We start from the raw sequence: 27,791 nt of genomic DNA, 5'->3' as shown, positions 1-27,791 counted from the left end.
ATGAGACCGCGGAAAGAAGAGTGATAAACGGTTTCTAAATTACAAGGATGATCGACAATCGAAACTATATGCCGCTGTCATATCTATTATTATCTACTTAGTAGTCGACAGTGCGAGATCTTCCCATGTTTAAATTGTGTAGTGTAAGATCTGACACGTGCAGCTTCGTATAATTCAGGTCCATTTTCATCTGGCATAGTAGTAAAACAAAATGCGAAAACAAATCCGCCAAAATCAAAGAATGATCATGTCACACATGACGAAAATGAATGTTATAAGCGAAGATATACCATCGAGGGGTTTCCAAGAAGAACAATGACGAATTAAATAATCAGTATGACAGTGGTGGATATGACGGTTTTTCGTATATGAACCATGGAGCTTCTTGACTAACTAAAGGTGTTTTTTTTAAATTCCTCGTTTTGAGGCCTGTCGGACGTGATGTGAAAGACTACTTTACCGAAGCTTACCAATAGAATTTCCTTCTTAAGATGTCTAACTTCAATGCGACTGTCGAAGAAACTAAGCGTGGCTTCCACGTCGAAGGTTATGAGAAGATCGAGTACGACTTCACATTTGTTGACGGTATCTTCGATATTGCAAAACCAAACCTTGCAGAATGCTATTTGAAATTGGGAAGAGCACTTGCCGTCATGGATAGACAGGTTTATGCCATCTACGGTTCTAAAATCAAGGAGTATTTTGACCACCACGACATCAAACTCACAGTCCATCAGACATCGATCGGCGAAACTGCTAAAAACATGGACACATTCCTCGGTATCGTCGATAAGATGACCAAGTTTGGGATTATTCGGAAGGTATTCTTAAACACCGAGTCTAAAATTAAAGTCATACACTTATCAGAATAACTAGGAGCCGGTTTTAATAGTTGGCGGCGGCTTAGCTACGGATGTTGGCGGTTTCGCTTGTGCTGCGTATCGTCGCAACACCCCTTTTATACGAATACCAACGACCTTAATTGGTTTGGTGTGAGTTTATTTATAAAAAAGGGGTTATAGAAGAATTGCTAATGATGGCCAATTAAGAGACGCTGCTGTTTCCATCAAGGTGGCAATCAACCATGGGAAACAGAAGAACCGCCTCGGGGCATATCATGCTCCCACAATCACGTTCCTTGACTGGAACTTCTTGCGAACACTTCCTACGGCACAGATACGAAATGGATTCGCCGAGCTAATCAAGATTTCGTCTTGCTCTCATCTTCAAGTGTTCGATCTGCTGGATAGATTTTGTGAACAACTGATCGAAACAAAATTTGGCCGGGCAGATGAGTCAAGACCTGAAATTCGCAACGCAGCTGATACTGTAAGACTAGCCCTGCATGCAATGCTGAGAAAGAGAAAAGAGCTAATAAAGCGTTAGATTACCTACGATAGTATCTATGAAATGCTCAAACTGGAATCCCCTAACCTCCATGAGATCCGTCTTGACCGAGTGATAGCATATGGTCATACGTAAGCTTACTATGGAGACATTTATTGTATAAGTTAGAACTGACATACTGATGTGAATAGGTGGTCTCCAATGCACGAGCTCATTCCTGAGACCCCGTTACGCCATGGGCATGCCATCTCAATCGACATGGCCTACTCCGCCACGTTAGCTAAACAGCGTGGACTTCTTTCGGAAAAGGAACATCGTCGGCTACTGGAATTATTCTCAAGAGCCGGTTTGTCAATTGACCATCCTCAATTTGACAACGAAGTTATTGAGAAGGGAACTGCCGCTATCTTGAAGACGCGCGATGGCTTGTTGCGTCTTGCTGTACCAAGCCCCCTTGGTTCATGCTGTTTTCTCAATGAGGTATCTATACAAGAACTAAAACAAGCATTGGCGGTGCATAAAGCGATTGCCAAGACATATCCTCGGGAGGGACTCGGAGTTGAGACCTACGTCGACGGTAGCGACATGGGATATGTAGACTTTGAGACGGAAAGTCTAAATGTCGAGAAAGCTGCTGAAAAAGCTAAAGGTAAGGGTATTCTCCCCCGACTCTATCTAGTTGGAAATCATTATTTTCTACATGTTTTACCTCTTGTTTATTTCATTGTCAGTTTTCACTAATTCGGGTCGCTTTAGTAGTCTCTACAATCGGGGTGAAGGATCCAAGCCAGAGAAATGGACGTACCTACGATGCGCGAGGAACCAAGAGTCACGGTGGTTTGCTGAGAACCAATTCCCCGAGCTTATGCTCAGTGGATATTTCAGATGGTACTGTCAACGGGCAACATAATGGTATTAAAGCACAAGCATAGAATTTCCAAAACCAATGTATACATAAACCAAGTCTGAACTAGCTTCATGTATATTGATAGGTAACAGTAGAAATTAGTATCAACGAAATCGTTCCACTGAATGATATTAGATATTGCGCCCCTGAACCGAGGATAAATTAATACACCTCATAAATATGTTGCGTATTGTGTGCTAATGTTAAAAAACTATGGGATTTTCTAAATTGGGACAAGGTTTTCATGTACATATCGCATTACCGGCATCCTGGCTTTAGAAAGTCTTTCATTACTATTGAATGATGACATGTTAGGAGTTTAACCTAGTATGGATCGATCTATGACTCAAACAATTGCAGATATTAAATAGCTCTCTCTTGGTGACCTCGCTGGTGAAACTATCCCTGATATTGTTCAGACCTTGACTACGGATGGGAAGTCAGGATGTTCGATAAATTTAGAAGAAGGGATACCATACGTTGTTTTGGCTTGATCATGATTAGCTTATTCTTTCTCCCCTCATCGATTTTAATACTGTGCTTTCGTATTTTTGTGAGCTGGATATCTTACTATAGGTCGAGTCGGCGATCTGAGAATGGGATCCAGGAAGAGTTTCCCCAAGAGACGATATTAGTTACTGGTGTAGGAATGGCAAAGGGTCTGACTTTGGCCCGGTCCTTTTATATTTCAGGGCACCGTGTTATCGGTGCTGATTTTGAGGATCCCAATATTCCCTGTCCCGGTCGGTACTCACGAAGTCTTTCTGCTTTCTACCAACTATTAAAATCGAATACCGAAAATGACGCTCAAGTTTATATCGGTCAACTTATCAATATTATCAGAACAGAAAATATTAAACTTTGGGTTTCTTGCTCCGGAGTTACTAATGCCATACAAGATGCTAAAGCAAAAGAGCTCATAGAGAAGTACACATCGTGTAAATGCATTCAGTTTGGTATCCAGACCACCTTTACACTTCACGATAAATGGTTATTTATGGATGAATGCAAGAGGTTGGGACTTTCGATACCAGAAACCCATAGGGTCAAATCCAAGTGTGATGCCTTTCGGATACTCTCGATTTGCGTAGCGTCGAACCCTAAAGGGAGATATGTCTTAAAACCAGTTGGATTGGATGATATTCATCGTGGAATCATGTCAACCTTACCTCTAGAAACAGAGGAGGAGACTCAAACTTACATTTCTCAGTTGCCAATATCAGACTCTAACCCCTGGATCCTACAGCAGTACATCTCTGGTGGCAAAGAGTATTGCACTCATGCCCTTGTCGTCGAAGGAAGAGTAAAATGCTTCTTAGCATGTCCAAGCTCAGAATTCCTCATGAAATACGAGCTTTTGCAAGACTCTGCATTATGGAAAGCGATGCTGAAATTCACTGTCGAATTCATCCGACGTTCACCAAATACCGAAACCATGACTGGTCATCTCAGCTTTGATTTTATGGCAAGCGAAGAAGATATAACCCACCAAGGATTTAAGAGGAACATTTATGCTATTGAATGTAACCCTCGTGCTCATACTGCGGTAGTCTTATTTGGGCAGCAGGGACCAGAGACGTATGCGATGGTGCAAGCTTACCTTACACTTATTCAGAGGAACCGAGGGACAATTGCTACAGATTCAATACTCACGGAAAAGCTATTAGATAGTACCGAAGAACCAATAGTACCACCCGAAAATGCGCAACCACGATATTGGATAGGTCATGATCTGGTATCCCTTTTCCTCTGCACGCTATTTCGGTGGAGTATCGGATCAGATAATTCTAAACACACCATTACGAGCGTTCTCGAATTCACGTCTCACGTATTATTATGGAAAGAAGGAACTTTTGAGATTTGGGACCCGCTACCAGCGTTATTCCTTTACCATGTGTATTGGCCGATTACGATTCTGTCGGCTTGGTGGCAGGGGAACAATTGGAGCAGGATTAATGTTAGCACAACTAAAATGTTTGCCTGCTAGATTAGACCGTGTAAATACTGTATTCGCACGTGGCTTCGCTGAGATGAGACTTACGGATGTCCCTTTCGAAAGCTTTTACCTTTTTTTTCCTCTCTCCCCCCCCCCCCCCCCCCCGGTGAGCTTTGACCAAGTACGGTGGACCATTATGACATTAGTGCCAAAATCAAGAAAATAGGTCAGGGCTGTCCAAAAAAGGCTAGTATGAAAGATGCACAGTATACTATGCGGGGTATATACATGTTTTCTTATTATTTATTTAAATTATTAATAACTTTTAAAATATTCTTTTTCAAAATTTGAAAAAAATATTGTTATTTTAATTGGGGTATGAAAAAAATTATTACATTGGTTATATAATTGTTTAAATTTATTTCGTAAAGATAATATGTTATATATGATATATATACGGGATTCCAAAGTGGTCATAAAGGGTATCACGTGCTAACCTCCCTGTATGAGACTTATTTAATATTATTTGATACTGATATATACAACACGCCAGCCAGAAGTTATATACATGCAACCTGTATCATTATTTTCGCATTAATTAAGGCTATAAAATGATACTAATTATATTTTTTGAAATGGTATATTGGTAAAGTTATTTGAATACGCGTAAGTGTTGTTATTGAATTCGGGTATTTTGAGGGCTATATTTGATTGGCTATTCGACTTTTGGTTGGCCTTATATTTACACTTACAACCTTTTTAATAACACTACGAATATTAGGTCAAATTACATGCAACCTGGATAGTAATTTTTACCATTTTTGAATCAAAATATTGGTGTATTTTGAAAAATAATTGGATTAATATTCGTAAAGTTATTGTGGTATAAGGTTAAAAGGGGTGTTAATTGTGTATACAGCGTATATTAATTGAGCTTATACTGTATTTTTGCCTTACTATTACCTTATTAGACATAGTGCCACCTATTTTCTTGATTTTGGCACTAATGTCATAATGGTCCACCGTACCAAGCTTGGCAACAACTGCTCACATATTTAACATGTAACTACCTAAGTTATATCTTATTTTACTCTACTATTTCAATAGGGTATAATTCTCTTGAACTAAACTCTACGATTTTTTAAAAACGTATATTATATATACGAAAAGATGCTTTTAAATATGCTGGTTTTATATTTTATTTTAAAATTATATTTAGCTGTCAAACTCAATAATAAGCCTAAGGGATAATAATGTATACATCTTTAAATCACCCGACAATTGCTGGCCAAGTATCAAACAGCTGGCGACAATCTTGACAGGGGTTTCCTATGGTGAAAACTTTTAAAAGGGACATCCGTATTCTTAATGAATATAGATCTTGGCAACTGGACAAACATACTGCATGCTATTTTCCTGAGCTCACTTTAAATGATGAAATAATGCGCAATATTCTTACAAATATAGCACCACAATACGTATCTGTTACTCATCAAGGTATTGTTTCGTCTTCGTGAGGTCATTGACTTAATTAGGCCTGTACCCCTATTCAGAATGACCAGATGGAACAAGTCAACTTCGAAATCCCCGACTATGATACTGAAATCAGCAACGGAAGTGATAGACCAAACGCGTCTTAAACTTATAATGAGGACTCGCTTCATACTCACTCAAGTTCAGCGCTCAGCTTTATGATTCTTTCCCCCTTTTGTTTCTTAGCCCCTTTATCCGTATCTTCCTCCCAACCCCACCATGGGACATTCCAATCCCAATTATTTCACATGTACTCTAGGCCAAGCGGCCATTTTAAGAGAAGAAGATACAGAGAGCTCAAAATCATTTAAGACAGTACTAACATTGATTGACGAGCAAGGATGGCATCTTCCCCATCTGCCCGCACTTGGCTTTGCCAACTTCAGGCCGACAGTCCAAAACCACCAGCGTAAATATCTCACTTACACCCATCTCCTAAAGAACCATGAATTGACGGTTTTAAGTGCCCGATATAGTCACATTTTCCGAACTCCGTGATATGTCGAATTCGGCGGCGCTCAAATTATCGGATATCCTAGGTTCATATCTCGAGAACAAACAATCTACAGTCGGATTGCTTTGCTCGAGTAATTTTAACTTTGTTCTAACCTGGTTAGGACTTATGCGACTGGGACATATAGCACTCATCTTAGCGTATGTTTCATCAACCTCTTAGTTAAGAAATATTAGGTAACTCACACAGTCTTATTTCATGATGAAAGCCCAGAACTAGACGCTCGGGCGGTACAACATCTTTGCGCAACTTCTAACACGAGGGTTATTCTTGTAGACAATACTCTAGAAGACAAAACGACTAAACTGGCTACATCCCTGAATATTATCAAAATACCGAGTTATAGCAACAGCTCTATTCTCGATGATGGAGCTCACGACCAGAATGTATTCAGGGGAAGGGAATCTGATGTAGCCTTTCTACGACATACATCTGGCACATCATCAGGTGTTCCAAAGCTGATAGAACAAGGTCAATGGGGGGCTGTAGGTTGCTTGCCAGCCTTTTCACATGCAAACCAGCCAGCTACTTTTACGACTACGCCCCTATATCATGGAGGTTTGGCCGACTGCTTCAGAGCCTGGACCAGTGGAGCCATGATATGGTTCTTTCCAGAGGGCTTTATGCCTATTACAGGGGCGAATGTTGTCCGATCAGTCATCTACGCTCGTAGCAGATGCCCGACCCCTGTGAGATACTTCTCTTCTGTTCCATATGTCCTTCAGCTTTTAGTTGATGAGTGTAAGGGCATTGATATGCTTCGAAGCATGGAGTTGGTCGGAGTCGGAGGAGCTGCTTTAGAGCCTTCTATAGGGGATAGACTAGTGAGACTAGGTGTCAACCTGGTATCTCGACTAGGAAGTACTGAATGTGGCTTTCTCCTGTCTTCACACCGCGACTATACCCACGACAAGGAATGGCAATATTTAAGAGCCACTGAAGACTCCACGTTTCTATCATTTGAATCGAGAGAGAATGGTCTATCCGAACTAGTGGTAAACCCGAGGTGGCCCCTGATAGAAAAGAGAAATCGCGATGACGGTTCCTACGCCACCGCCGACTTATTCGAACCACACGCTTCTATACCTAACGCATGGCGATATCATAGTCGAGCCGATGCCCAAATAACGCTAGCTAACGGTAAAAAATTTGATCCGGCCCCTCTTGAAGATGCCATTAAAGCATCAAGTCACCTAGTACGAGATACCCTTATATTTGGGGCAAACAAAGAGTACGCCGGCGTTCTATTATTTAAAGCTTTAAATCGATATTCGAATGACGATATAATAAACGCAGTTTGGACATGTGTACAGAAGTTGAATGAGGAAACGCAAAGTCATTGTCGTCTGATAAGATCAATGCTAATTCCCATTGAATCAAAAGAGGGGGAAGAACCACTCTCCAAAAGCAGCAAGGGGACTACACTAAGACGCCAAGCTGAGAGTCGCTACTCTGATGCCATCGCCGACGCGTATTCTTCCGATAAAAATACGTCAGTGAAGATACGGAGTATTTCAGATGCGGATATTCTCTCCGCCTTACTTGATCTATTTACTCAGGTTGTAGGCCGTGAAATACACCCGCATCGAGATATTTTTCAACAAGGAGTGGATTCAATTATGTGCATTCAAATGAGGAAGCTCATCCAATCCAACATTCTCTCCGACACATCTATTAAGTTACCCGAGGGTCTTATTTATGATTGCGGGAATGTTCGTGCTCTAGCAGAGGAGCTGATTCGGGTGCGCAACGGCGGCAAGTTTCGCGATTCTCGTAGGGATATCGATGAATGGAAATTGATGCAAGAGCTTGCAGAGAAACATGGCCATTTTAAGATTCATAATGTCGACTTAATCCGAGGAAATAGAGAAGTCGTGGTACTTACTGGCGCTACTGGAATGCTTGGATCACATATACTATCTGAATTATGTTGCAATAATAGGATTGGCAAGATATACTGTTTGCTCAGGGGCGAAAGCGAGCCCATATGTCGGGAGCTCTTATCGAAAGCACTACGGAAACGTAAGCTATTAGGCCTAGACGAATCTGAGCTCTTAAGAGGGAAAACTATCTGTATTCCTTGTCAACTATCTGAATTACACCTCGGCCTATCCGACGATGAGTGGATACGCATTGTAGCCGAAACGACTATCTATATCCATACGGCGTGGTCGGTTAATTTTAGTCTTCCACTCAATTCAGAGGAGTTTCAAAATCATATAAAAGGGACTCAGAATATTATGACTGCGGCGTTATCGAGCAGATCAAGATTCTTCTTTATCAGCTCAACAGCAGCGGTGAGCTCCAACCCATCTGCAACCATCGCGGAGGAGGTCTCATTGGATCCATCACACGCATCACCACTCGGCTATTCTAGGTCGAAATGGGTCGCTGAACGAGTGTGTACAACAGCTCGTGAACAATTATGCAATGCTATAAAGAATGAAGCCACGAGGAACACAGAGATCTCGGTTATTCGTGTGGGGCAGCTCTGCGGTAATGAGGCCGGCGTCTGGAATACAGCCGAAGCATATCCACTACTATTGTCAACTGCTCGCCTCGTAGGGTGTCTGCCGGATTTACCGAACGAAACTGTTGACTGGTTGCCTATGGACCAAGCCGCCAGAACAGTATCAGATATCGTACTATCAGATTGCACCACCACTATGTTATCTGCTCAGTCGAAGACACCTGTCTATCACGTTTTGAATTTTCATAAATCACCTTCGTGGAATCAGCTGCTCCACTGGATCTCAGAGACACCAGGACACTCCCCGTTTGAAATACTGCAGGCAGAACAGTGGTTAGAGCGGTTGGAGCTAAAATTCGGCAGGACACGAGAAGATCATCCAGCCCAGGCCCTCGTTGGGCTGTGGAAACGGAGATACTCTTCCGTGGCTGATATATCTGGAACTCCAAAACCCTCTGACTTCGATGTCACCTCGAGCTTACGGTTATCCCAGGCTATGAGGGATATGAAGCCGCTCAACTACGAGAGGGTTATAAAGATGTGGGACTGGATTGAGATGAACGTGGGTAGGTAGGTAAGGTAGGTAGCTACTCCGAAGCATAGTATGCTTGACCTAACTATGATAATTCGTTTTACTTTTACATAATATCAAATAACTACTTCGGTATTCCCCTGCCGCGAATTCGGCTTGTATATACCTAATGAAGGAATAAGCTGCCTAGAAAGCTAGGAGTATATAAAAGGGTATGCCAAACATGTTAAGCCCCGTATTATCCTCCCTACAATCCCGACGAACTTACTATATTAGGTAGCGAACTAGTCTTGACACAATCTACACTCCGTTCCACGTGGAAGAGATCTATAAAGCAAGGTAGCGGTCCCTTGTTAATAGCAGCTTAATCCGGTAAATTACGCGCAAGACTACCTAGCTCTCAAAGTCAGAAATCATATGCATATTATCAGAGCGGGCTGTGTTCTAGACAGGATGCATCGTGCAGGGGCAAATCTTGCCGCAACTCATCAAGTGACTATAATGAAGTTCTAGGCGTTCCATCTTGCATACCGATGGCTTGCCAGGGTATCTTAATTCGCTAGATGTATAGAGATAGATATCGAGATGCAAGGGAACGTCAAGCGTGACAGGTCACCAGGCTGAAGGGGCGTATATATAGGTAGTCTAGGGGCCAATCGAGTTTCTAAGAATTATCAAAATATGTCTTCCCCGCTCAGAACGGTGTGTTATTGTCTAAACTGTATACTGTATAAAGTTGCCCATGATAATTGTAACTAGATATTCGGCTAAGATAGTTCTGTAGGTAAAATAGGTTAGTTAGTAACGATATAATAGTTTATATGTTTTGAATAAGTCGTTATCAAGTAGCACCCCTATGTTTATGTGTCCACATACTTACGGATACTCAGATGAAATACTGAATAACTACACGTTACCAGTACCTAGTTTCGGAGGCAAAGGTCACAGCATGGTATTGGAACGCCGGTTTATAGACTATATTGGCTAGTATTAGTCATATGGCCATGAGAGAATATTCCTACCCAAACAAGATATTGTATTGTTACGAGAAAAAGTCCTTGGAGTCTTTTATGCAACGAATTCGATAGATGGTTACACCACCGACGCGAAAAAGCCTATAAGAATTCATCGAAATTCCTCCGCATTTCATCACTCGACCAATCAGAATAGCAGTATGAAATCGCGCGATGTAAAAAAAAACGACGAGGCATAACTGCAAACAATCAATCACATTTTCTTGATAGATCAGCGGGAGAAGGGGAGATTGGGAGATTTCATCTGGGGATCATCAGCCAGCTTCGAGGACAGATCCACACGATAAGCAAGGTCTAGTAGTAAATATCAAGACACCGCGTTCCTCTAGGCGCATTTCTTTATCTCCGTTATCGGGTGTCGTACTGTATTTGAAATTATACAACGGAGATAACGTCGCATAGAGACATGGAGACATGATGGTTAGGCTACACAAACAAGACTGGGGATAAGACCGGGGAACGCAGGGAGGCTTGATTGCCGCTTTCTAATCGGGTTAGTATTAATGACATGTCTATTAATAAGACTCCAGTTTGGTTATTGGTTATTGGATATTTTGTGAAATCCACCATATCGGGATTCCCCTATCGTGAAACATACACCGTATTTATGGGAGTATACACATAGACTTAAAAAATAACCATTAACGATGAACTGAGAATATATTATATCTACGTATATTTGAAACAATATAACTAGATGATATAAAAAGATATTACCTTTCAGTAACCCCTAGAAAACAGGTACCCATGCTCTACTTTCAAAACCCCGAAATTGCGAAAGCTCATGAGAAAATAACTTTCGGGATTCGGTTTCTTATTCCAAACATGTATCGGGTTGCACATCGCGGCTCTTCCTTTCTCAGGTGGCATCGCATCTGGTTTGGATGCCGCTTTAGTTACGTCCGGTAACGCTAGGATTGCCCCTCCACACCTTTCAGTTTGATAATTCCTTCACCAGACCCAACCACGTAGGCAGGCAAATATTTCCTATCGAGATAGAGACCAGAGCTAACTTGCTGATTGGAGAAATACATAACACAAGGAGGGGATAACACCTCCCCGTCGCCGGTTCCACCAGGTGCTGCTTTATCTCGGGGGCGTTAACGTACCGGGCGACAGGCAAACTCATACTCATGCCTTGTCTATCTATCATCAGAATGCCCAATCTTCAACTAGATTCGTCATAGATGATTCCCGCGACGCAGTTTCCGGGGTCCCGTGGCTTCGTTATTGGCGAGATGGAGTAAACTATTGATTAGTATCAAGGCTTTGGAGATAAGAACAGGACGGACCCTGGGCAGGCGTCACGATGATAAATGGCGGCCATAGAGACATCTACCAGGCCTCATCGTTGAGCAAGCAATATCTGTGTTCGACTCAGGTTCTGCACATCTCTCGCCCGCGGTAGAAGAGCTTCGTACTTAATCCATTCTGGTCATCTGCACCAGGTACCTATTCATATATATCTATCCAATATGGCAGCAGCAGCGGTAATGCCAGCTTCAGCTGATCCTAAGCCAAATTGGATCCCAATAATCAAGGCGCCTGAAGTGTCACAGCTTGGAAATGATGATTTCAACCCTGCACGACACCTTTCATTCAAGGAGCCTCCGAAGGTACATACCATGAAGGAGCTGGGCTTCGATGAGGATGCAGGAGTATCTCCAATTGCTGTCTCAGAGCCCTTCCCGCTATTCACGGAAGAAGCTGTGATGAGGATGAGAAAAGAGGTACTGAGCCATGAGGTACTCAGCAACTGCCAATATTCAAGCAACTTGGCGCAGTGTCAACTTAGGGGCTTTGCAAATAAGTAGGTCCAGCATGCTTAATCCAGACCAACCGAATCACGCGAGTTTGACTAACTCAATCATTCAATTAGATATGCACCTTTCGTATACGACGTGTGGAAGAGCCCAGAAACGCTGGAAATCATCTCCAAAATCGCAGGTATCGAATTAGTGACGGAAATGGACTTCGAAATCGGTCACATCAATATTTCAGTTAAGACCGAGGAAGAGAAGCAGGAGGAACTCCGAGCATTCAGTGATCGTGCCCAATATGAAGCCGACGAAGGCATCGCGGGCTGTCCTTGGGAGGACGACAAGCCCATAGTAGGCTGGCACACTGATAGCTACCCTTTTGTATGCGTGACTATGCTCAGCGATTGTACGACAATGATTGGTGGCGAGACAGCGCTTCGTACCGGCACAGGAGATATTATGAAAGTACGAGGTCCACAGATGGTAAGGTCTTCTCAACCCAAACCTCTTCAGATGTGGCCGCTAAATTTTGATACAGGGATGTGCAGTAGTACTCCAGGGTCGATATATCGAACACCAAGCGCTACGGGCACTCGGCACAGCAGAGCGCATAAGCATGGTGACTTCGTTCCGACCACGATGCCCAAAAGTACGCGACGACACAGTCTTAACAACTGTGAGACCCATTTCCAACCTTCTGGAGCTGTACAACCAGTTCAGCGAGTACCGCCTTGAAATACTAGAGGAGCGCATCCGCCAGCAGTTGAAAGAGTTACGTGAGGCCAATGGTGCTGGTCGCAAGGTTGCCACACGCAAGCTCAAGGCATTTTTTGAGGAACAAGAAAAGTTCCTCGCACATATGAATCGCGAAATGGTCGACGATGAAAATGTCATCATCGGAAACATCGATGATAGTCATCTACTTAAAAAGAAGGCCGAGGAGACTAAGAAAGCCGAGTTCAAGTCCAAGAAACGCCCGCGGCGTTCCTAAAAATGTGGTTGCAATTTCGAAAAATGGTGGAAATTGTATATTTGGTTCTTAAGTCGTTCGATTATGTTGTAGTGAAGCGAATAGTAGCTATGTGGTGAGCTACGTGGTGTATTTGTTAATCGAATAAGCCCAGCGGCTTGGTCAATCATTCGAGTTAAAATATTGCAGCGTTCTAATAGGTAGCCAATTTGAATTTTTTTATTCGCTGTTCATACCTACCTAGGTAATTCAAGCAATTATTTGCTCTATTTGCATTTCAGGTGGGGGTATCGTTAGGTAGTATGTATGTATCTCAGGCCCCTATTTGATATGGGGGAGGTTGATCCATACCAAATTCTGGCTCACCCATATTATCATTATCGACACGTTCAAATATGGCTTGTCTTGCATTTTGCAGCTCTTCTCTAGCCCTTTTTAGAGTCTCCGTGCGCATATGCAACTCCTGCTCGGCTTCTTGGTATCTTGATTTGGCCAGGGCTAATTGATTGCGTAGGCTATCGTGGGCTCGATAAATACTTGCGCGGGAATCCTTGATCTTTTCGTGGAAAGCCATGTCGCTAAATACGTTGTCGAAAAAGACATCACCCAATAGATCACCGTGTGCGATTTCGACGGCTGGTAGATCTTGTACTTTTTGCGACGCGTGCTGTGCCTGTCGCACGAGTGATAGCATCTGACTGACTTGACTTTCGGCTTTATCCAATGCGTTACGCTCCATCATGTCCGTTAATGTCCCGCCACCAAACATATCCATTCGGCTATGGTCAAGGGCTTCTTCGGTGTAATTGAGCGCTCTGAGAACCCGCTCTTGGGCTTCTGTTAAGAGATGCACAACCTGATGCTCCGCCTCCACCGTCGTGCGAATGTTTTGGTAGGATTGTAAAGCATTCCTAGAGTTCTCTTCTAATCGATCCTCATCTGGAAAACCTGGTGTTGGTCCTTGAAAAATACTGTCATAAAGGTTGTCAAGTTGCTGCTTGGCTTCCATATGACGACTCATTTCAGCCTCTAAATCGCTCTGGGCCTCCAAGGCCTTCGACCGCATTTGTCTAAGATGCTCTTCCATCTCTTTAGCTTGCTGTTCTTCCTGTAAAACAGCGAAATATTCTTTCTCTTCTTTCTCAGCCTTGGCTTCGAATCTCTCGGTCTTGCCGCTTACTCGGTATGCAAAACGTTTCATAACCGAGTCGCGATACCTTTTATGTTCCTTAAACTCTTTAGCCCGCTGTTTGTCAAGCACGGTGATACGCTTCTGGGTAGCAGAGAGTTCATTATTAAGGTCATCAACATAGCGCTTCTGTTGTTCTAGAGCCGGCTGTGCATGATCTGTATCGGAGAGAATACCTAGGAGTTCGATGTTGCGAGGGACTGATTCCCTGATCTTATTTGTGATGGAAGTCATGGTGGATGATGTTTTGTACTTATGACAGATTCGTAGTTTAAAAAGGTTGATCAGGATAGTTTTTTTCTGGGTCTCCTACGACTTATATACCTTTTCATCATGCTATGAAATAAATTAATTTGAGGTAGGATAATTAAGGCACTGCCACCATTAAGGCAACTTTCCATGGTCTCAACCAACCAGTTTAAACATTACTTCATGATGTTCTTTGAACTTAAAAAGATTGTTATGATCGTGGCTGTGTACGGAATAGGTGGCATAGCAGCTATAAGTGGGGATTGTAGAAAGAATTTAGTGTAAAAAGGCCTCCCCCCCACATCGACGTCATACTGGGATTGTTTCACTGCACGGCTTTGAACTTTAGAAGGTTGAGAGGTACCTAACCTCCTATATCAAACCTAACCTAACACTAACACAGCCTTTTAGGTATTTACCTCCTATTAACGTAGTTTTCTACTCCTCATCAACAACGCACAGATTATGGCGAGTATAGCACAGATCAAAGAAACTCCTAATTCATATTAGTAGTTGAAGTAAAAGTTCATCTCGGTTAGGTTGGTTTTAGTAGTTTCTTACCATGGCTAAACTCAAGTCCGCGAACGTAAGCCTCCGAAACTGCCTGAGCTATCCGCGGTGGCGCCTCATCCAGATAATCGATCCGAGCAGTCGCTTGCTTGATAATCTTACCAATATTGTTAGTGGTGATTTTATTAAATGGAATATCGCAGTATCAATTACCTGTTCAGCTTCCGTTTTTTCCACGCCAAGTTTGCGTAGCCTTGACGCCAAATCTACAGGCATCGTTGCCTGCATTACCGCGTTGCAAGCCGCCATGCCTAAGATCGACCCGACTGGTATTGAAAGATATAAACCTGATGCTGCCACAGCCTTGTCTATGGGGTTTATCGCTGCTTGAAGAGCAACAAAGACCGCATTTGCTGAGATACCAGTACCAAAGCCACTATGAATCTTTCAGTAAGCAAACCCCCCTATACATGGCGCAATCCAACTCACCCAGGAAATATATATAACGATTCTATCCAGTTTGTTTTGCCATTCCACCTAAGTATCAAAAGTCCGTAGCAGATGAACGAGATGATTCCTGCGAATACGAGTGGTGCTTTGAAGTATCCAGTCCTATAGTATCGCAGACCGTTAGTTATTGCTAGGGAATAATTGTGGAGGTAAATTTCCCAGTAAGACTACTAACCTCCTTATCCACGCGCCTGTCAGGAGACCTCCAATAGTGTTGCCAATGACGGCTGGCATAAGGTGGGCTCCAGCAACAGTGCTAGAAGACCTTTCCGTAACTTGAAAATAAAGAGGAACAGCGACCATCATCTATTCGTGTAAGTAATCTCAACTTCATAGGGGCCTCGATTTGGATTCGGATGACATACACCAACTTGCGCGGCAGTTTGCAAGACCACTATAACAATATAAGCGAATATCCAGTGTCTTTAGACATACTCTGGGTGCAATAACTCCCTGAGTTAACCCAATAGGAAATAGTGCCCCTTAATAGGGGAAACAAGGAAAAGGGGGCGGGCTTTTGATGTTTACATACTGATAAGGTAACTGAAAACCACATCTCGATTTTTCAACAACCTCAACGGGAAAATGGGTTCCTTCGCCCATCGAATTTCCGCGACGGTAAATAGCGCTAGTAAGAGAATTCCAATTGCAAATAGCGATAGAACGACTGGGCTCCCCCATGGTACCTTTTGTCCGGCGATTCTCAGAGGTAGGAGGACAGCTAAGAGGCCGCCACCCAGCAAGCTAGCACCCAGAAAGTCTATCCTGGCAAGTCGACTCTTTGTGGTTTCGGTATTCGTTTTGCTCTGTTCAGTCGTTAAGTTAGGAAGTATCATCCAGCAAAGGGCCATGGCCAATAAGAATATTGGCGCTTGTCCTAAGAATGACCTTAACATCATTGTAAGTCTCAATTCATGTGCTCATACGGGGCTATTTAATAGACTCACCATCTCCATCCAATCGTATCAGCGAGAAAGCCTCCCGTAGGGCCACCTAAACTTCGACCAACAGTAGCCACTACATTGAGGTAACTCTGCCACGAAGCCACATCTCTCAGAGGAGCCAAGTCTATACCACGGTGAGCTTCGTCATAATAGTCATCTTTAATTATGCAAGGGTTCAATACGTACCAGTTATAATCACTGCGGCCAGTGTCATTATGCCAGCCCCTCCGGAACCAGATATCACGCGGCCGACTATGACCTGCCACATTGACTGGCCAATGCCGCTATTTACACGTATATAGTGAGCCTATATCCACGGATATATACGAATGCTGGAAACCTTACATCAAAGTACTGAAGACAGTCAGTCGCGCTCCTTCCCCTTTACAGGGTATACTAGGGCTTAACTTACGATCCAATGGCAAAAAGAGCATACGAAGTTAACAGGACAGGTTTGCGGCCATATATATCGCTTAACTTTCCATACTATCATTCCACGGTCAGGTTACCAGCTCTCATTGCGGTGATTGCGAGCTTACAAGCGACTGAGTTGCGGCTCCCGCGAGTAAGAAGCTAATGAACAGCCATGTAGAGTTCTCAAGATCGTTGAACTCGGAGGCAATAACTGGATGCGTTGCTATTACTAGTGAGCCATCTGCACTCCCTGTAAATACCCCTGCGAGAATGACGTTAGTAAACTGTTAAGACTTTCAATGATGGAAGTCCTTAGCTCACCAACTAGTAGAGCAAGTACAACTCTAGAGATAAATCTATTGCTATAAGTCTTTGTGCCAGATTCACTCGTAGTCGTCTCTTGGTCACATTGTTCTTCATCAGGTTGATCTGAAGTACCATATACCGACGGAGGCGAAGTGTCTATAAGACTACTACTAGAGGAACTATCGAAATCCCCATCATGAGACCCATCACTGGATGAATCAGTCGTTAAGAGTCTCGTCCTTTCATTAACGAGAGGTTCGGGTTTGTTATCGTTCGCCATTATATCCCTTCAGGCTCAAAAATCCGATATGAGATAGCCGCGCGACAACCGATGGAGATAAAAGTTCGTCAAGCGTTGCCGACAGAAGAAAAATAATTCTCTAAAACGTCCATATGTACAGGCAACTAGGCGCGTCGCAATATTCCGTTCCGGATATCATCTACTATAGGGCCGGTCGGGTGTCTCCAAGTTGGCGGAAAAGCCCGAGTTAGGCTAGAGCTGGAAGCACGCCATGCCCCTGGCATCGCACATCATCAACGTATATAATAACATGCGCCGGGGCACGGATATGAGATATTCCATTATATTTCATTCGCTAAAAAGATATAATACGTTCAAATCCAATCCACGCAGTCACAATTACTCCAATTCAACGTATACATAGTACACCAGCGCAACATTCGTGATTGGTTCTCCTTAATAGCTGGCTAAGTTCAAGTCAGAGTCTTGTAACGTTTACTACAATAGACGTAGAAAGTGATTGTTCGAAGAAAACAAAATGGTATATTTCAAAGTTCTACCTGGATTCCGTGTTGTATCTTTCCACCATATATATCCGTTATGTTCTTTCAAAGTCTAATGTATCCATCATTAAGTACTTATTTACGTCCTAAGTTGATCTCTAACTTCAGCATATCCTGATAGAATCTGCGCTGTTCTCTCGGCACTTCGGGGTTGGAACTCGCAGGGGAATGGTAACGGCTCCAAGATGACGTGGGCGTTGGTAGCCTCGCTATCAAATTCAATGTCCTTGCCTGTTGCAGGACACTTCTTCTTATTAAGATTAAATCCCCAAAGAACACCGGCCCCCGAGACGAACATCTCATCGTCTGCGATATGCTGTCCAAGACACGTCCTACGGCCAAATCCGAAGGTGTGCATCCCAATACCTTCTCGGAGGTTAGGGTATCGTGAGAGTGGCTCTTGGTAGGTCGGCCATTCTTTCTCCAAATAACGCTCGGGGTGGAAGTTCTCGGGATCTGGGTACTGCTCTGGAACGCGGTTCATACTCCTTAAAGAACGAAGTCAGATCAGCCAAATACCATTTTGTGTGTCAAATCTGTAGCAAAAATACTTACCACTCGCATGCCATAACTATCGTGCCTTTCGTGATCTTCTCGCCCCTGAACTCATCATCTTGCTCTGCTTGGTGGGGTACTCCTGTACGAATGTGAGTAAACTTATGTGTTTTTAACAAGAAGAGTCAGTGGCTTACCAAGAGGAACGCCAGATCTCCATCGGAGCGTTTCTTTCAGACATGCCCTAACTGTAGGCAAATCGGCCATATCCCCTGTCGTTGGCATGCGATCACCGCAAACCCTATCAATTTCCTCCTGAGCCTTCTTCTGCCATTCGGGGTGCAGTACCATCGCCATTAGGAAGAACAACATCGGGCCACTAATTGTCACGACACCTACGAGGTTTTGGAATCCAAGCATGCAGCTTGCGAATTCCTCTTCCTGAGGATTCTGCTCCAGATCGATATTACCCTGCTCCTGAAGACCCGTGAAGTACCGGCTTGACCACGTGTCTTTAGGCAGGTCGCCTCGTAGATATCTCCTCTTTGCTGTCTGGAAAGAGTTAAGCCACCAAGCCCGCTGCTCGTCTTCACGTGCCCTTTCGGACTTTTTCCATGGGTTAAATGCCCAGGGTATTGCCCACAGTGGTGTCATCGTGTTGACGATTGGTCCCGACACAGACATCTGGGTCAGGGTACGATCAGCACTATCTCCGTTTTCCTTGCCCTGTGAAGCATCGTCCCAAGCTAGGCGGCTCATTATGCGCCCACAATGTTCCCGCGCATTGGCATGAAACTTTGCAGGGTCGAGGAGGAGCATTGCCAGGTACCGTTTAACCTCATTCTCGATGACCCCAAAGAAATGTGATCGATGGAAATCAGCCATTGCAGCATGGACCCATTTCCGTTGACGAGTCCATGTTTCTTAAGATTGACAAGTTAGCATCTGATAGTATGGCTAATGATAGAGTGTAGTATACCATGTCGGTCCATTAATGCAACATATCCAGGACCAGTCTTGTGGTCAAAGAGAGCCCGAATCTGAGGGCGCCCAGAATATATGTGGCCTCTCTTAACAAGAAGCTCCTCGGCAATCTTATGATCTGATATTATAATAAATTGTTGTCCCATCATACTCGTCCTGTATATCGGGCCATATATATCAGCCCATTCCTTGAACTTCTTCCACATACAAAACCTATCAAGATCGTGAACTCTCCCAACAATAGGGAATTGCTGGGGTCCAGGAATAGTTTTGTTTGATCCATTATCTCGTTTTATCGAAGATATTATTTGACGCAGGACGGAGAATAAGAGGCTCGGTACCGCCAAATAGAGAATAACCAGTCGAATGCCCTCCATCTTGCAGGCTCTTTTATAAGGGATAATACTTATGAGACAGAGGTGATATTCCTGAGACAAGGAAATAAATTAAGTAAAAATATCGACTACTTATAGCCAATATAGGCACCTCCTAGTATTGAAACATTCCATAATTGGTTTTCTGGTTCCGTCCGATACCCTTCTGATACCGGACGCAGTCCCCGCACCAAGACGTCAAGAAATACCTAGAGAACTTTCTCACCGAAATTTGATACGTTCCATCGGATCACACTGTAACCCCAGTCCCCTTAATTCTGCATAACTACTACTCTATTTCAAAACAAAACATACCTACCTACCTATTCACTACGTTATGACTTTGGCTAGCATTACGCGAATAACAAAAGCAATAGGAATCCTTCCAAATCCTATTCATCTCCACGCATAACTACAAGTAACCGAAACTCATGGAGACGGAACGGTAATTTGTAATCAATACTTACATGAATGTATTTGTAAAAGAAAATCATATATGTTTAATTGGCTGCGGTCTATTTTGATGTCTCTCGGTACTTTGCACCGAAGCCACACGAGAATTATCCCTGCTCACTGACGTCCGGTTTAGCTGAGAGGCGATTATACTAATTGAAAACTCGATCGCCTCAGCCGCAGATGTGATACAGCAGACTTGGCAATATTGAATGGTGTTAGATTTCAAGAATCCTTGGTTAAAATTATCCGGTTGCGGCAACCTGAATAGTTTCTAAGATACGGGATTCGAACGCAGAACTACTATACGTCCGGAGCAATGGCATCTATTGATAATCTGGCAGGTTTCTACTGGAGATATTTCATGTGAAGGATGAAATATTTCAATATCGGAAGGGTTATTTCTTGGGGATGTCCGGGCCGCTATTGATGAGCCTATTAGAGAATCTAGCTTGTTGTTTGCTCGTGGTACAAAATTGGATTTCGATTACTCAACTATACGATCTATTCGTCTCTACTAAGCTAATGACATCTCATGATAAAATCATGATAGTATTTTTCTCTTACATAGAAGTCCTCGGATATCACAGGAATCATTATTGGCTTTGCATATTCCGTGGTTCCACCTCTGGCGCCTCCATGCACGACAACATCATTTCATTCGGGGCTTATATAGGTGGGTCAAAGCTAAGGCATAAACGAGGCGTTTACTATTACAATATAAGGATAGTCTTTCTCAGCTCGTGTTACCATTAGGAGCAAGGCGCATTTGTTATACCTATCATGAATCATGAGTCTTTCTTTTGAGTCTTAGCCCAGGCAGGTTTACTTTTGATTTACTGTTGATCATAAGCCAAACCCTTCATGAGTTTATAATATTATAACACACTGTTTTCTAATACCAAGCTCAAATACGCGGTCGTAGATGATAATGGAATTGTAAACATATTCCCTCGCCACCGCCACCGGAGTTCGTACAAGTCTAGGCAAAGACATTCCAGCTGTAAGGAATTTGCACTAAATTTTGACATGGCTAGCACTGCAGGTGTCAGTTATCGTGGTCATCTGAATTCTTCTACTTATATTGAATCTCTGGCGTTTGAGTCAACTTGGTTAAGGTATGCAACAGAACCCGGTTGGCTTACATTGCAGATATTGTTACACCACGACAAGGTTTAGTTATCGACCGACATATCTAGGCTGTAGAACAGGTGGCTGACCGTTTTCGTGTCTCCAAATATCTATGCCGTGTCTCGCGAACGGAGCCGAGATCCTATGATGCCTAGTCCTTGATTGGGCGTCCAAGGATTTGTTGACTGCGAAGTAGATTTAATCCCAACTCTTTGGTAATTTTAATCCTACGTTGTAACATGATTGTGGCATCCCAGGTGACATATATTGACAACTGATACCTGTAACACACCGGCTTGGCAATGATTGAAGACATAGTCTGGGCCCAGTCATTTTTTTTACCAGCTGGGCGCATAACTTTGAGATACCGCTTCCAAAAATAACTACATCTAACCTCGTATCTACGAGGACTTAGCGATGAAGTCATGATCCATCTAGAAGAGCTAGGGGAAGAATTATAAAATTCTATCGTAGGGGTTCTCTAATATTGCCCGCTATATAATTCACTAGGAGTATCCCCTTCCAATGGTCTATTCCTGTGGAGATAGTTAAAGAACGGTTGAACTCAACTTCAACTCATTCCTCGTCTATTAAATAAATTATTCCCTAATGGGTGTCTCCATGAGGAGCACTTCAATCTTTACCCTAATCCGATGAAATATTTTAGATAATCCTTAGCCTGATCACACATCGGGAGTTGAGCGATTGCAAATATGACTTATCATTGTCGTAATCTCAAGAAAAAACCTGGTCCTAGCAGCCACAAGCTTGGTACTTTTCACAATACGAACTTCTCAGTCCGCATACCCCACCGGCGCTGTGCTGGATGGTCGCCATGAGGAGACACGAGCCTTGGAGTTTTAGCCGTATTATTGAAGCTTGTAAGAGCTAGAATGCAGCTGCATGCAGGAGGTATCTATCGACTACTAACTAAGTGATAACACATGTTACTTAGAAAATACGTACCTACCTACCTTAGGTACCTAGGTAGACACACTGCATCACTTCTATTCATGGGGTTAAATAAAAATTCATGCGTATCTACCTGCGTCGAAAATCCTCTGAAAAGGATTTTGGAATGCAGTTTCTCTGATTGTTTAACTCGCCAAGTAACATAATAAATTGATTTATCTTTATAGAAACGAACAATCTATTTTAAAACCTGTAATAAATATTACCAAGTATCATATGACTTTTGAGACCTTTTTAAAGAGGCAACATTAGACAACGTGTATAATTAGTGTAAAATCGTCATGATTAGCGACTATTTCTTTAGAAATGTACAATTCCGAAGGCTTTATAAGGTAGCTTAGACTGAAAGTACGTATCGTTGAGTAGGAATTTTAAGTATTCATTATTTTAAGGATAATGTCGCATATTCCCCTCATTTACTTCTTTAACTTGCCGAAAAGATTACATGAGATTTTAACTGACTTAGTTATAAAACGCATTGAACATGTATGTGTGTATGAGATTTATATGAAAAGTAAAGTGAAAATGTAGTCGTGATAATGTTGGTGGTGAGAAATGTTACCATGATGACATAATTCGGGGTTATTTCCGCCCTTTAAGTATTAATTATCCAGTACTCCTTGCGTTTTATTCTACATTCAAGACAATTACAGTTTATTTGTGGTACTTTGGTAATACTGTTTATGTTTGAAAGATTAAGCTTGTAAAAGCTTTGGGTAGGTCTACTTAAAGGTATTTGCTTAAGCTTGAAAAGGGGCTATTTTAGAGGATGATAAGAGCTAAGAGCTTTTCTAGTATATTACATGCTGGCCCTCATGGCGAGCTTATACTCTTTGATATCTTTGTTGCATCCTCAATTTCTATAGTCTGATTCGTTTCCCGTTTCCTTTATTTCATAGCTTCTACACCCAAGCTTTTCCTCTCCTTCTTATCTGCCTAAGAAAGAGAATATATTATATACGACTCATTAGGTGCATATAATTGGTCCTTTGAGGATACTTCTTCATCTTCACGACCCTACTAACCATATGCATTGTCATTACAACATCCCGGTCTTGTCTTAACCGTAGACTATACGGTCTTCTGCGGGGCCTTTCTTTTGAAAGCACTACAATACCTCAATCACTATTCTTCGCAGGGTTTATGGATCTACTATACCTGTGTATTGTTAGACGATACCCCAGTAGTTCATTATATCTACCTCTTCCTGGGCCCCGCCCATTAAGAAGGCGAATCTGTCCTAGTTAATATCTCGCGCGAAACTTCATATGGATCATCATTGCTTGACTATTATGAGCGTTAGAAATTGAAACGTGCTGAAAGATACGGTATATGAGCTGTAGTTGTATATTGACTTAATCTACCAACTGTATGAGTGAGGAGGGAGGTCCTTCTTATATATACATTCCATGCCAAGATACCATGTACTGTACCTGAGAGTAGTCCCTTGACCACTCATTTCAACAAAACGGGCCGGCCTAAAGAAACCAGTATACCCGAATTCATTGACGTTGGCGCATCTATAAATGGTCTCGTTATGAGACTTTTGCCATTCAAAGCCACACTCGAACCACGAAACTCCTGGGTGCGTGATATCATTATGAGGGAATGCGATATTCTTGGCAGTAGTTTGATATCTTTGCTTAGGTAGTCAAGCTGGGGCAAAACTATTCAAGCAACTGTGTAACGATAGTAAGGTATCTTAATCATTCATTCGAGTCACTTATCAAGGGATATCATACTATGTCAGTTATAAAGGCTACGTACAAAGAAATTTGAAATCCCACGGTAGTCTAGAAATTAAAACATACTACAATCGAGTTCTACATCTTAGACGTCTTTTTCATCCTCAGATGATGTTGTTGTTCGCTGAAAAATACACCTGTGATCCTACTGAGGGGGTAAGTAATATCCCTTACTTTCATCTCCACCTGGATGATCACCAACCACTGTTACACAACTTAAAATACTCGTTGGTCCTCTGGTTAAACAGAACGCAAATTAATGTCGCAGAATAAATATCCAGTTCTCTCAAGAAGAAATCTTAATTGAACTTCCCAGATTCACTTTTAGAAACTATAGCCCAAGTAAGACAATATGTCCCAACCTATTCGAATCGCTATATCAGGAGGCGGGCTTGCAGGTGCATCCTTATTGCAAGCCCTCCTTAAATTCTCGCACTTAGACGTACACATTTTTGAGTCAGCCTCAGCATTCAAAGAATCAGGCATGGCGATTGGAATAGCTCGTAATGCCCTTGCTGCCCTTGAACTCATCGGCCCCTCGGCGACTGAGTGCCTCGAGCGTGCTGGAGCCGTGCCTATGAAAGGAGTCCGCTTCATGCTAGCCCAGGGCGAAAATCGAGGCAGCTTGATCGATGAGGTAGACGGTGAGGTCCAAGGGAAACGAGTTACTAGCATCGTCCACCGTGCCGCATTCCTCCAACAGCTTCTAGCAGGCGTCCCGGAAGAACGAATGCATGTTGCCAAAAAACTTGACGGGACCAAACGTAAAGATGACGGATCTCTCATACTTCACTTTACAGACGGGACCACCCATGAATGCGATATTCTCATCGGTGCGGACGGCATTCATAGCACTGTTCGTAAACTAATCCTTGGCAAGGATGACCCCGCTGCTTCACCCAGGAACACAGGCACCTGGTTGGTGATGACTCTTCAACCCTTTTCCAAAGCTCAGACCAGTCTTGGTAAGGGCACGGTGGATCTTGAAGATGCTCGCGAATATTCTTGGATTGGAGATGGCTCCTTCATACTCCATAATCTACTAAGCGACGGCCAATTGGTGCAGTTCGTTATTGCATCGTACGACAAGGAAGCCGAGTCAACAGATCGTTGGAATCGATCCGTGAGTGCCGAGGAGATTAAAAGACTCTATAAAGACTGGCCATCGCATTTAAGCAAGGCTGTCGACGAGGTATAGCTTTACGTTAGGATTCATGATATCAGTTCCATTTTACTAACAGAAAATATAGCTATTATGTGACCAACACGAACATCAGGGGATGTACTTATGGGAACACCCACCGGCCCACACTTACATATCTGGTCCCATCTGTGTTATGGGCGATGCTGCCCATGCTACCACTCCCTGTACGTATTTTCGTAGGCGTGATGTTTTGTGTCGATAAACTTTTTCTAACAGTAGGTATTATAGGGCAAGGCTCAGGGGGCGGCATGTCTATTGAAGATAGTCTGTGAGTGACTCCCGGAAACCATCGATCATTAACTTTCTTATACATAATCATATCTTGTAGCTAAAGCTCTCACGCTTGAAGCTCTCCTATACTCATCTGACCTTCTACCTACTTTGCCAGTCGTCCAAGAGAAATTCTAACACTATATATTATAGTGTTCTTTCAACCTTACTCGGGTGTGCTAAAACACCTTCTGAGGCGATTACGGCTTTAAAAGTGTATGACCAGGTTCGACGCCCCCGTACCCAGCGTATCGTCGAGTCAAGCTACGGGACTGGCATAATTATGAGAGGCAAAGGTAAGGATATAGGACTAGATTTGGGGAAGCTTCGAGAGAACTTGCTGCCAAGATGGGACTTCATCATCAATTATGATAATGAGAAACATTTGAAGGAGGCAGTAGAGATAATGAGAAGTGAGCTAAAGGGTTAGAAATTATAATGGATATCGACCAAACCAATTATGTTGATAAGTCATATCACTACCTAGAGGTACCTATAAAATCAGGGTCGACGTGAGAATGGCTCAAGGATTCGAGGGGAAGATGGACGTGCCTAGGTTGTTACGAGATTCATTATGCTTAGTTCCTCGTAAAACAAAGAAGTTGTTTCCATGCTGTCTGGTTCCACCTCGTGGCACCCAGTACTAGAAAAAGTATATCGAAACTATCCGTACGGTATACCCGTAAGAAGTACCTATAACTAAAGTAAGTGCTGGTTGGAATATTACTTCATAAAGGAGAAAGCTATGGAATTAACTTCTCCTTAATTTCCATCCGATAGCGCCTTTCTTTATAGCGCCGCAATTTGGCTTCTAGCGCTCACCTACTTCAGCCTATTCAATGACAACCATTCCGGCGATGCTCATAGAAAGGGGCGAGAGGTTAATTAAGGCTACTAGGAGGGAGTAAGTAACTTGAAGCTGGATTTAAAGGGGATAAAGGGTACAATATAAGGGGGGTAGCCTCTAGAAAACAGGTCAATATAGGTACCTAGATAAGGATAGCATCTCTTCTCTAGGCCTGGAAAGAAGATAAGCCCAAGGGCTCGCTATTATCCTCTCATTCCATCATTTCTTATCCAATAGGACCCCAGCCCCTAATAAATTATATTACATGATTATTAATATGAAAACATAATAATATAACGTATGGCAGATCTAAAGCTTTGTTCTACAACATTTTACTTATTTGGCAATAATTTCATTGCTTCATTAACGTTCAAAAAGTGTTTATAAGTCGGCTAGCTCCCACAAGACCTATGTACTAAATTTCTCGTTCGCAAATTGTGTGAGTTAGTCAGTCATATCAACTCCTGCAAGTCTTAGCTACCTGTCATTAATAACACTGGCCGCGACTCTCTAGTATCAACATATCTCATAACGACATACGCAAACTAAAAATCATGGTGTCCCCTTTACTTGACCAGGTGTTAGCTAATCCAGGCATCCTTAGGTTACCTAACAGCATTGCTGAGGCAGATGCCGAGGAGCATATAGGAGCAGTAAAAGGTCAATTCCCACCACTTCTGCTCGTCTCGGCAATTGAACACAAGGGCGCTCATATCGATATCATTCGCGAGTTTGCCCGTGCGTTGGAAATCGAGAGGGTAAGATCCGGGAAGAATGCTAATAACGGACCCTGGATACGAGAATCTCCATTAGTAACAGCTGTTCGGTTAGGTCGGGTTAATGTCGTTGAGTTACTACTTAGAAATTATCCCGATCTTCTTTCTTGGATGAGATTCGAAGACGAAGATAGCAGCTTGAAATCCTCAAGTGAGCCACCTTTGCAACGACATTGCTTGGCTGCGATCCATTATGCTGTAGAATTGTTTGCTGTGGAGCAAGAACCTACAGTTCGTGAAAATTTCGAGAGTTGCGCCTTAGCTCTTGTTATTTTTGGGACTTATTTGGGTCCTCTCAGACCAGAAGCCCAGGTTGCCCGAGCTGATAATTGTACGTTGCCGGCTCATTTCGTTCTAACGCGTAACTTCTTATCAGCCATAAATTCCGGGATGGATCGATATACCACCGCCGTAGTACATCGGACGTTGAATCTACCGCTAGAAAATCACCACCGACAAGTCCTTGTCGGTGATGGACTTGCCGAAATATTAAGCAAAGCAGCCCAGTCGGGAAAACATCCAACTCTTATCCAATATCTCGTTAACCTATCATTTGCAACTGATGGTGAGATCCTTCCGCTCTCGGAGAATAGACTAGAAGCTTTCAACGC

The 27,791-nt window shown here is 42.9% G+C and overlaps 5 protein-coding genes across 7 annotated transcripts; 3 read left to right on the top strand and 2 right to left on the bottom strand.

Annotated features, from left to right (window-relative positions):
• Positions 1–491: 491 nt before the first annotated feature.
• GL218_03306 (2-epi-5-epi-valiolone synthase) lies at positions 492–9,281 on the top strand (the record flags this gene model as incomplete). Its single annotated transcript, XM_033579861.1, has 7 exons — positions 492–821; positions 877–992; positions 1,050–1,329; positions 1,387–1,478; positions 1,539–1,996; positions 6,188–6,377; positions 6,446–9,281. The coding sequence occupies 7 exons, from the start codon at positions 492–494 to the stop codon at positions 9,279–9,281; spliced, it is 4,302 nt and encodes a 1,433-aa protein (XP_033436892.1).
• Positions 9,282–11,748: 2,467 nt separating this feature from the next.
• On the top strand, positions 11,749–13,024 carry GL218_03305 (uncharacterized protein; the record flags this gene model as incomplete). Its single annotated transcript, XM_033579860.1, has 3 exons — positions 11,749–12,083; positions 12,153–12,516; positions 12,572–13,024. 3 exons carry the CDS (start codon positions 11,749–11,751, stop codon positions 13,022–13,024), a joined length of 1,152 nt encoding a protein of 383 aa, XP_033436896.1.
• A 292-nt stretch (positions 13,025–13,316) lies between these two features.
• Positions 13,317–14,426, bottom strand: GL218_03304 (uncharacterized protein; the record flags this gene model as incomplete). Its single annotated transcript, XM_033579859.1, has 1 exon — positions 13,317–14,426. The coding sequence occupies one exon, from the start codon at positions 14,424–14,426 to the stop codon at positions 13,317–13,319; it is 1,110 nt and encodes a 369-aa protein (XP_033436895.1).
• A 440-nt stretch (positions 14,427–14,866) lies between these two features.
• Positions 14,867–19,243, bottom strand: GL218_03303 (Vacuolar membrane amino acid uptake transporter fnx2; the record flags this gene model as incomplete). Of its 3 annotated transcripts, XM_033579857.1 has the most annotated exons (14): positions 14,977–15,108; positions 15,165–15,387; positions 15,441–15,563; positions 15,637–15,767; positions 15,827–15,855; positions 15,994–16,349; positions 16,409–16,529; positions 16,592–16,689; positions 16,751–16,759; positions 16,818–16,891; positions 16,945–17,103; positions 18,033–18,417; positions 18,485–18,566; positions 18,622–19,243. In XM_033579857.1, the coding sequence occupies 14 exons, from the start codon at positions 19,241–19,243 to the stop codon at positions 14,977–14,979; spliced, it is 2,544 nt and encodes an 847-aa protein (XP_033436900.1). The 3 variants fall into 3 exon arrangements, with proteins under 3 accessions (XP_033436899.1, XP_033436898.1, XP_033436900.1); XM_033579858.1 differs by lacking the exons at positions 18,033–18,417; positions 18,485–18,566; positions 18,622–19,243 and adding exons at positions 14,867–14,937; positions 17,141–17,405 and having other exon boundaries at positions 15,003–15,108; positions 16,945–17,081; XM_033579856.1 differs by lacking the exons at positions 16,751–16,759; positions 18,033–18,417; positions 18,485–18,566; positions 18,622–19,243 and adding exons at positions 14,867–14,937; positions 17,141–17,405 and having other exon boundaries at positions 15,003–15,108; positions 16,945–17,081.
• Positions 19,244–24,435: 5,192 nt separating this feature from the next.
• On the top strand, positions 24,436–25,987 carry GL218_03302 (Salicylate hydroxylase; the record flags this gene model as incomplete). The annotated part of the gene is made up of 4 exons (XM_033579855.1): positions 24,436–25,275; positions 25,334–25,451; positions 25,504–25,555; positions 25,711–25,987. 4 exons carry the CDS (start codon positions 24,436–24,438, stop codon positions 25,985–25,987), a joined length of 1,287 nt encoding a protein of 428 aa, XP_033436897.1.
• Positions 25,988–27,791: the final 1,804 nt, after the last annotated feature.

Source organism: Daldinia childiae, assembly GCF_008694065.1.
Source record: "Daldinia childiae strain JS-1345 chromosome Unknown Scaffold3, whole genome shotgun sequence".
NCBI lineage: Eukaryota > Fungi > Ascomycota > Sordariomycetes > Xylariales > Hypoxylaceae > Daldinia > Daldinia childiae.
The sequence above is the reverse complement of the archived record's forward strand: the minus strand, read 5'-3'. Positions and strand labels throughout refer to the sequence as shown.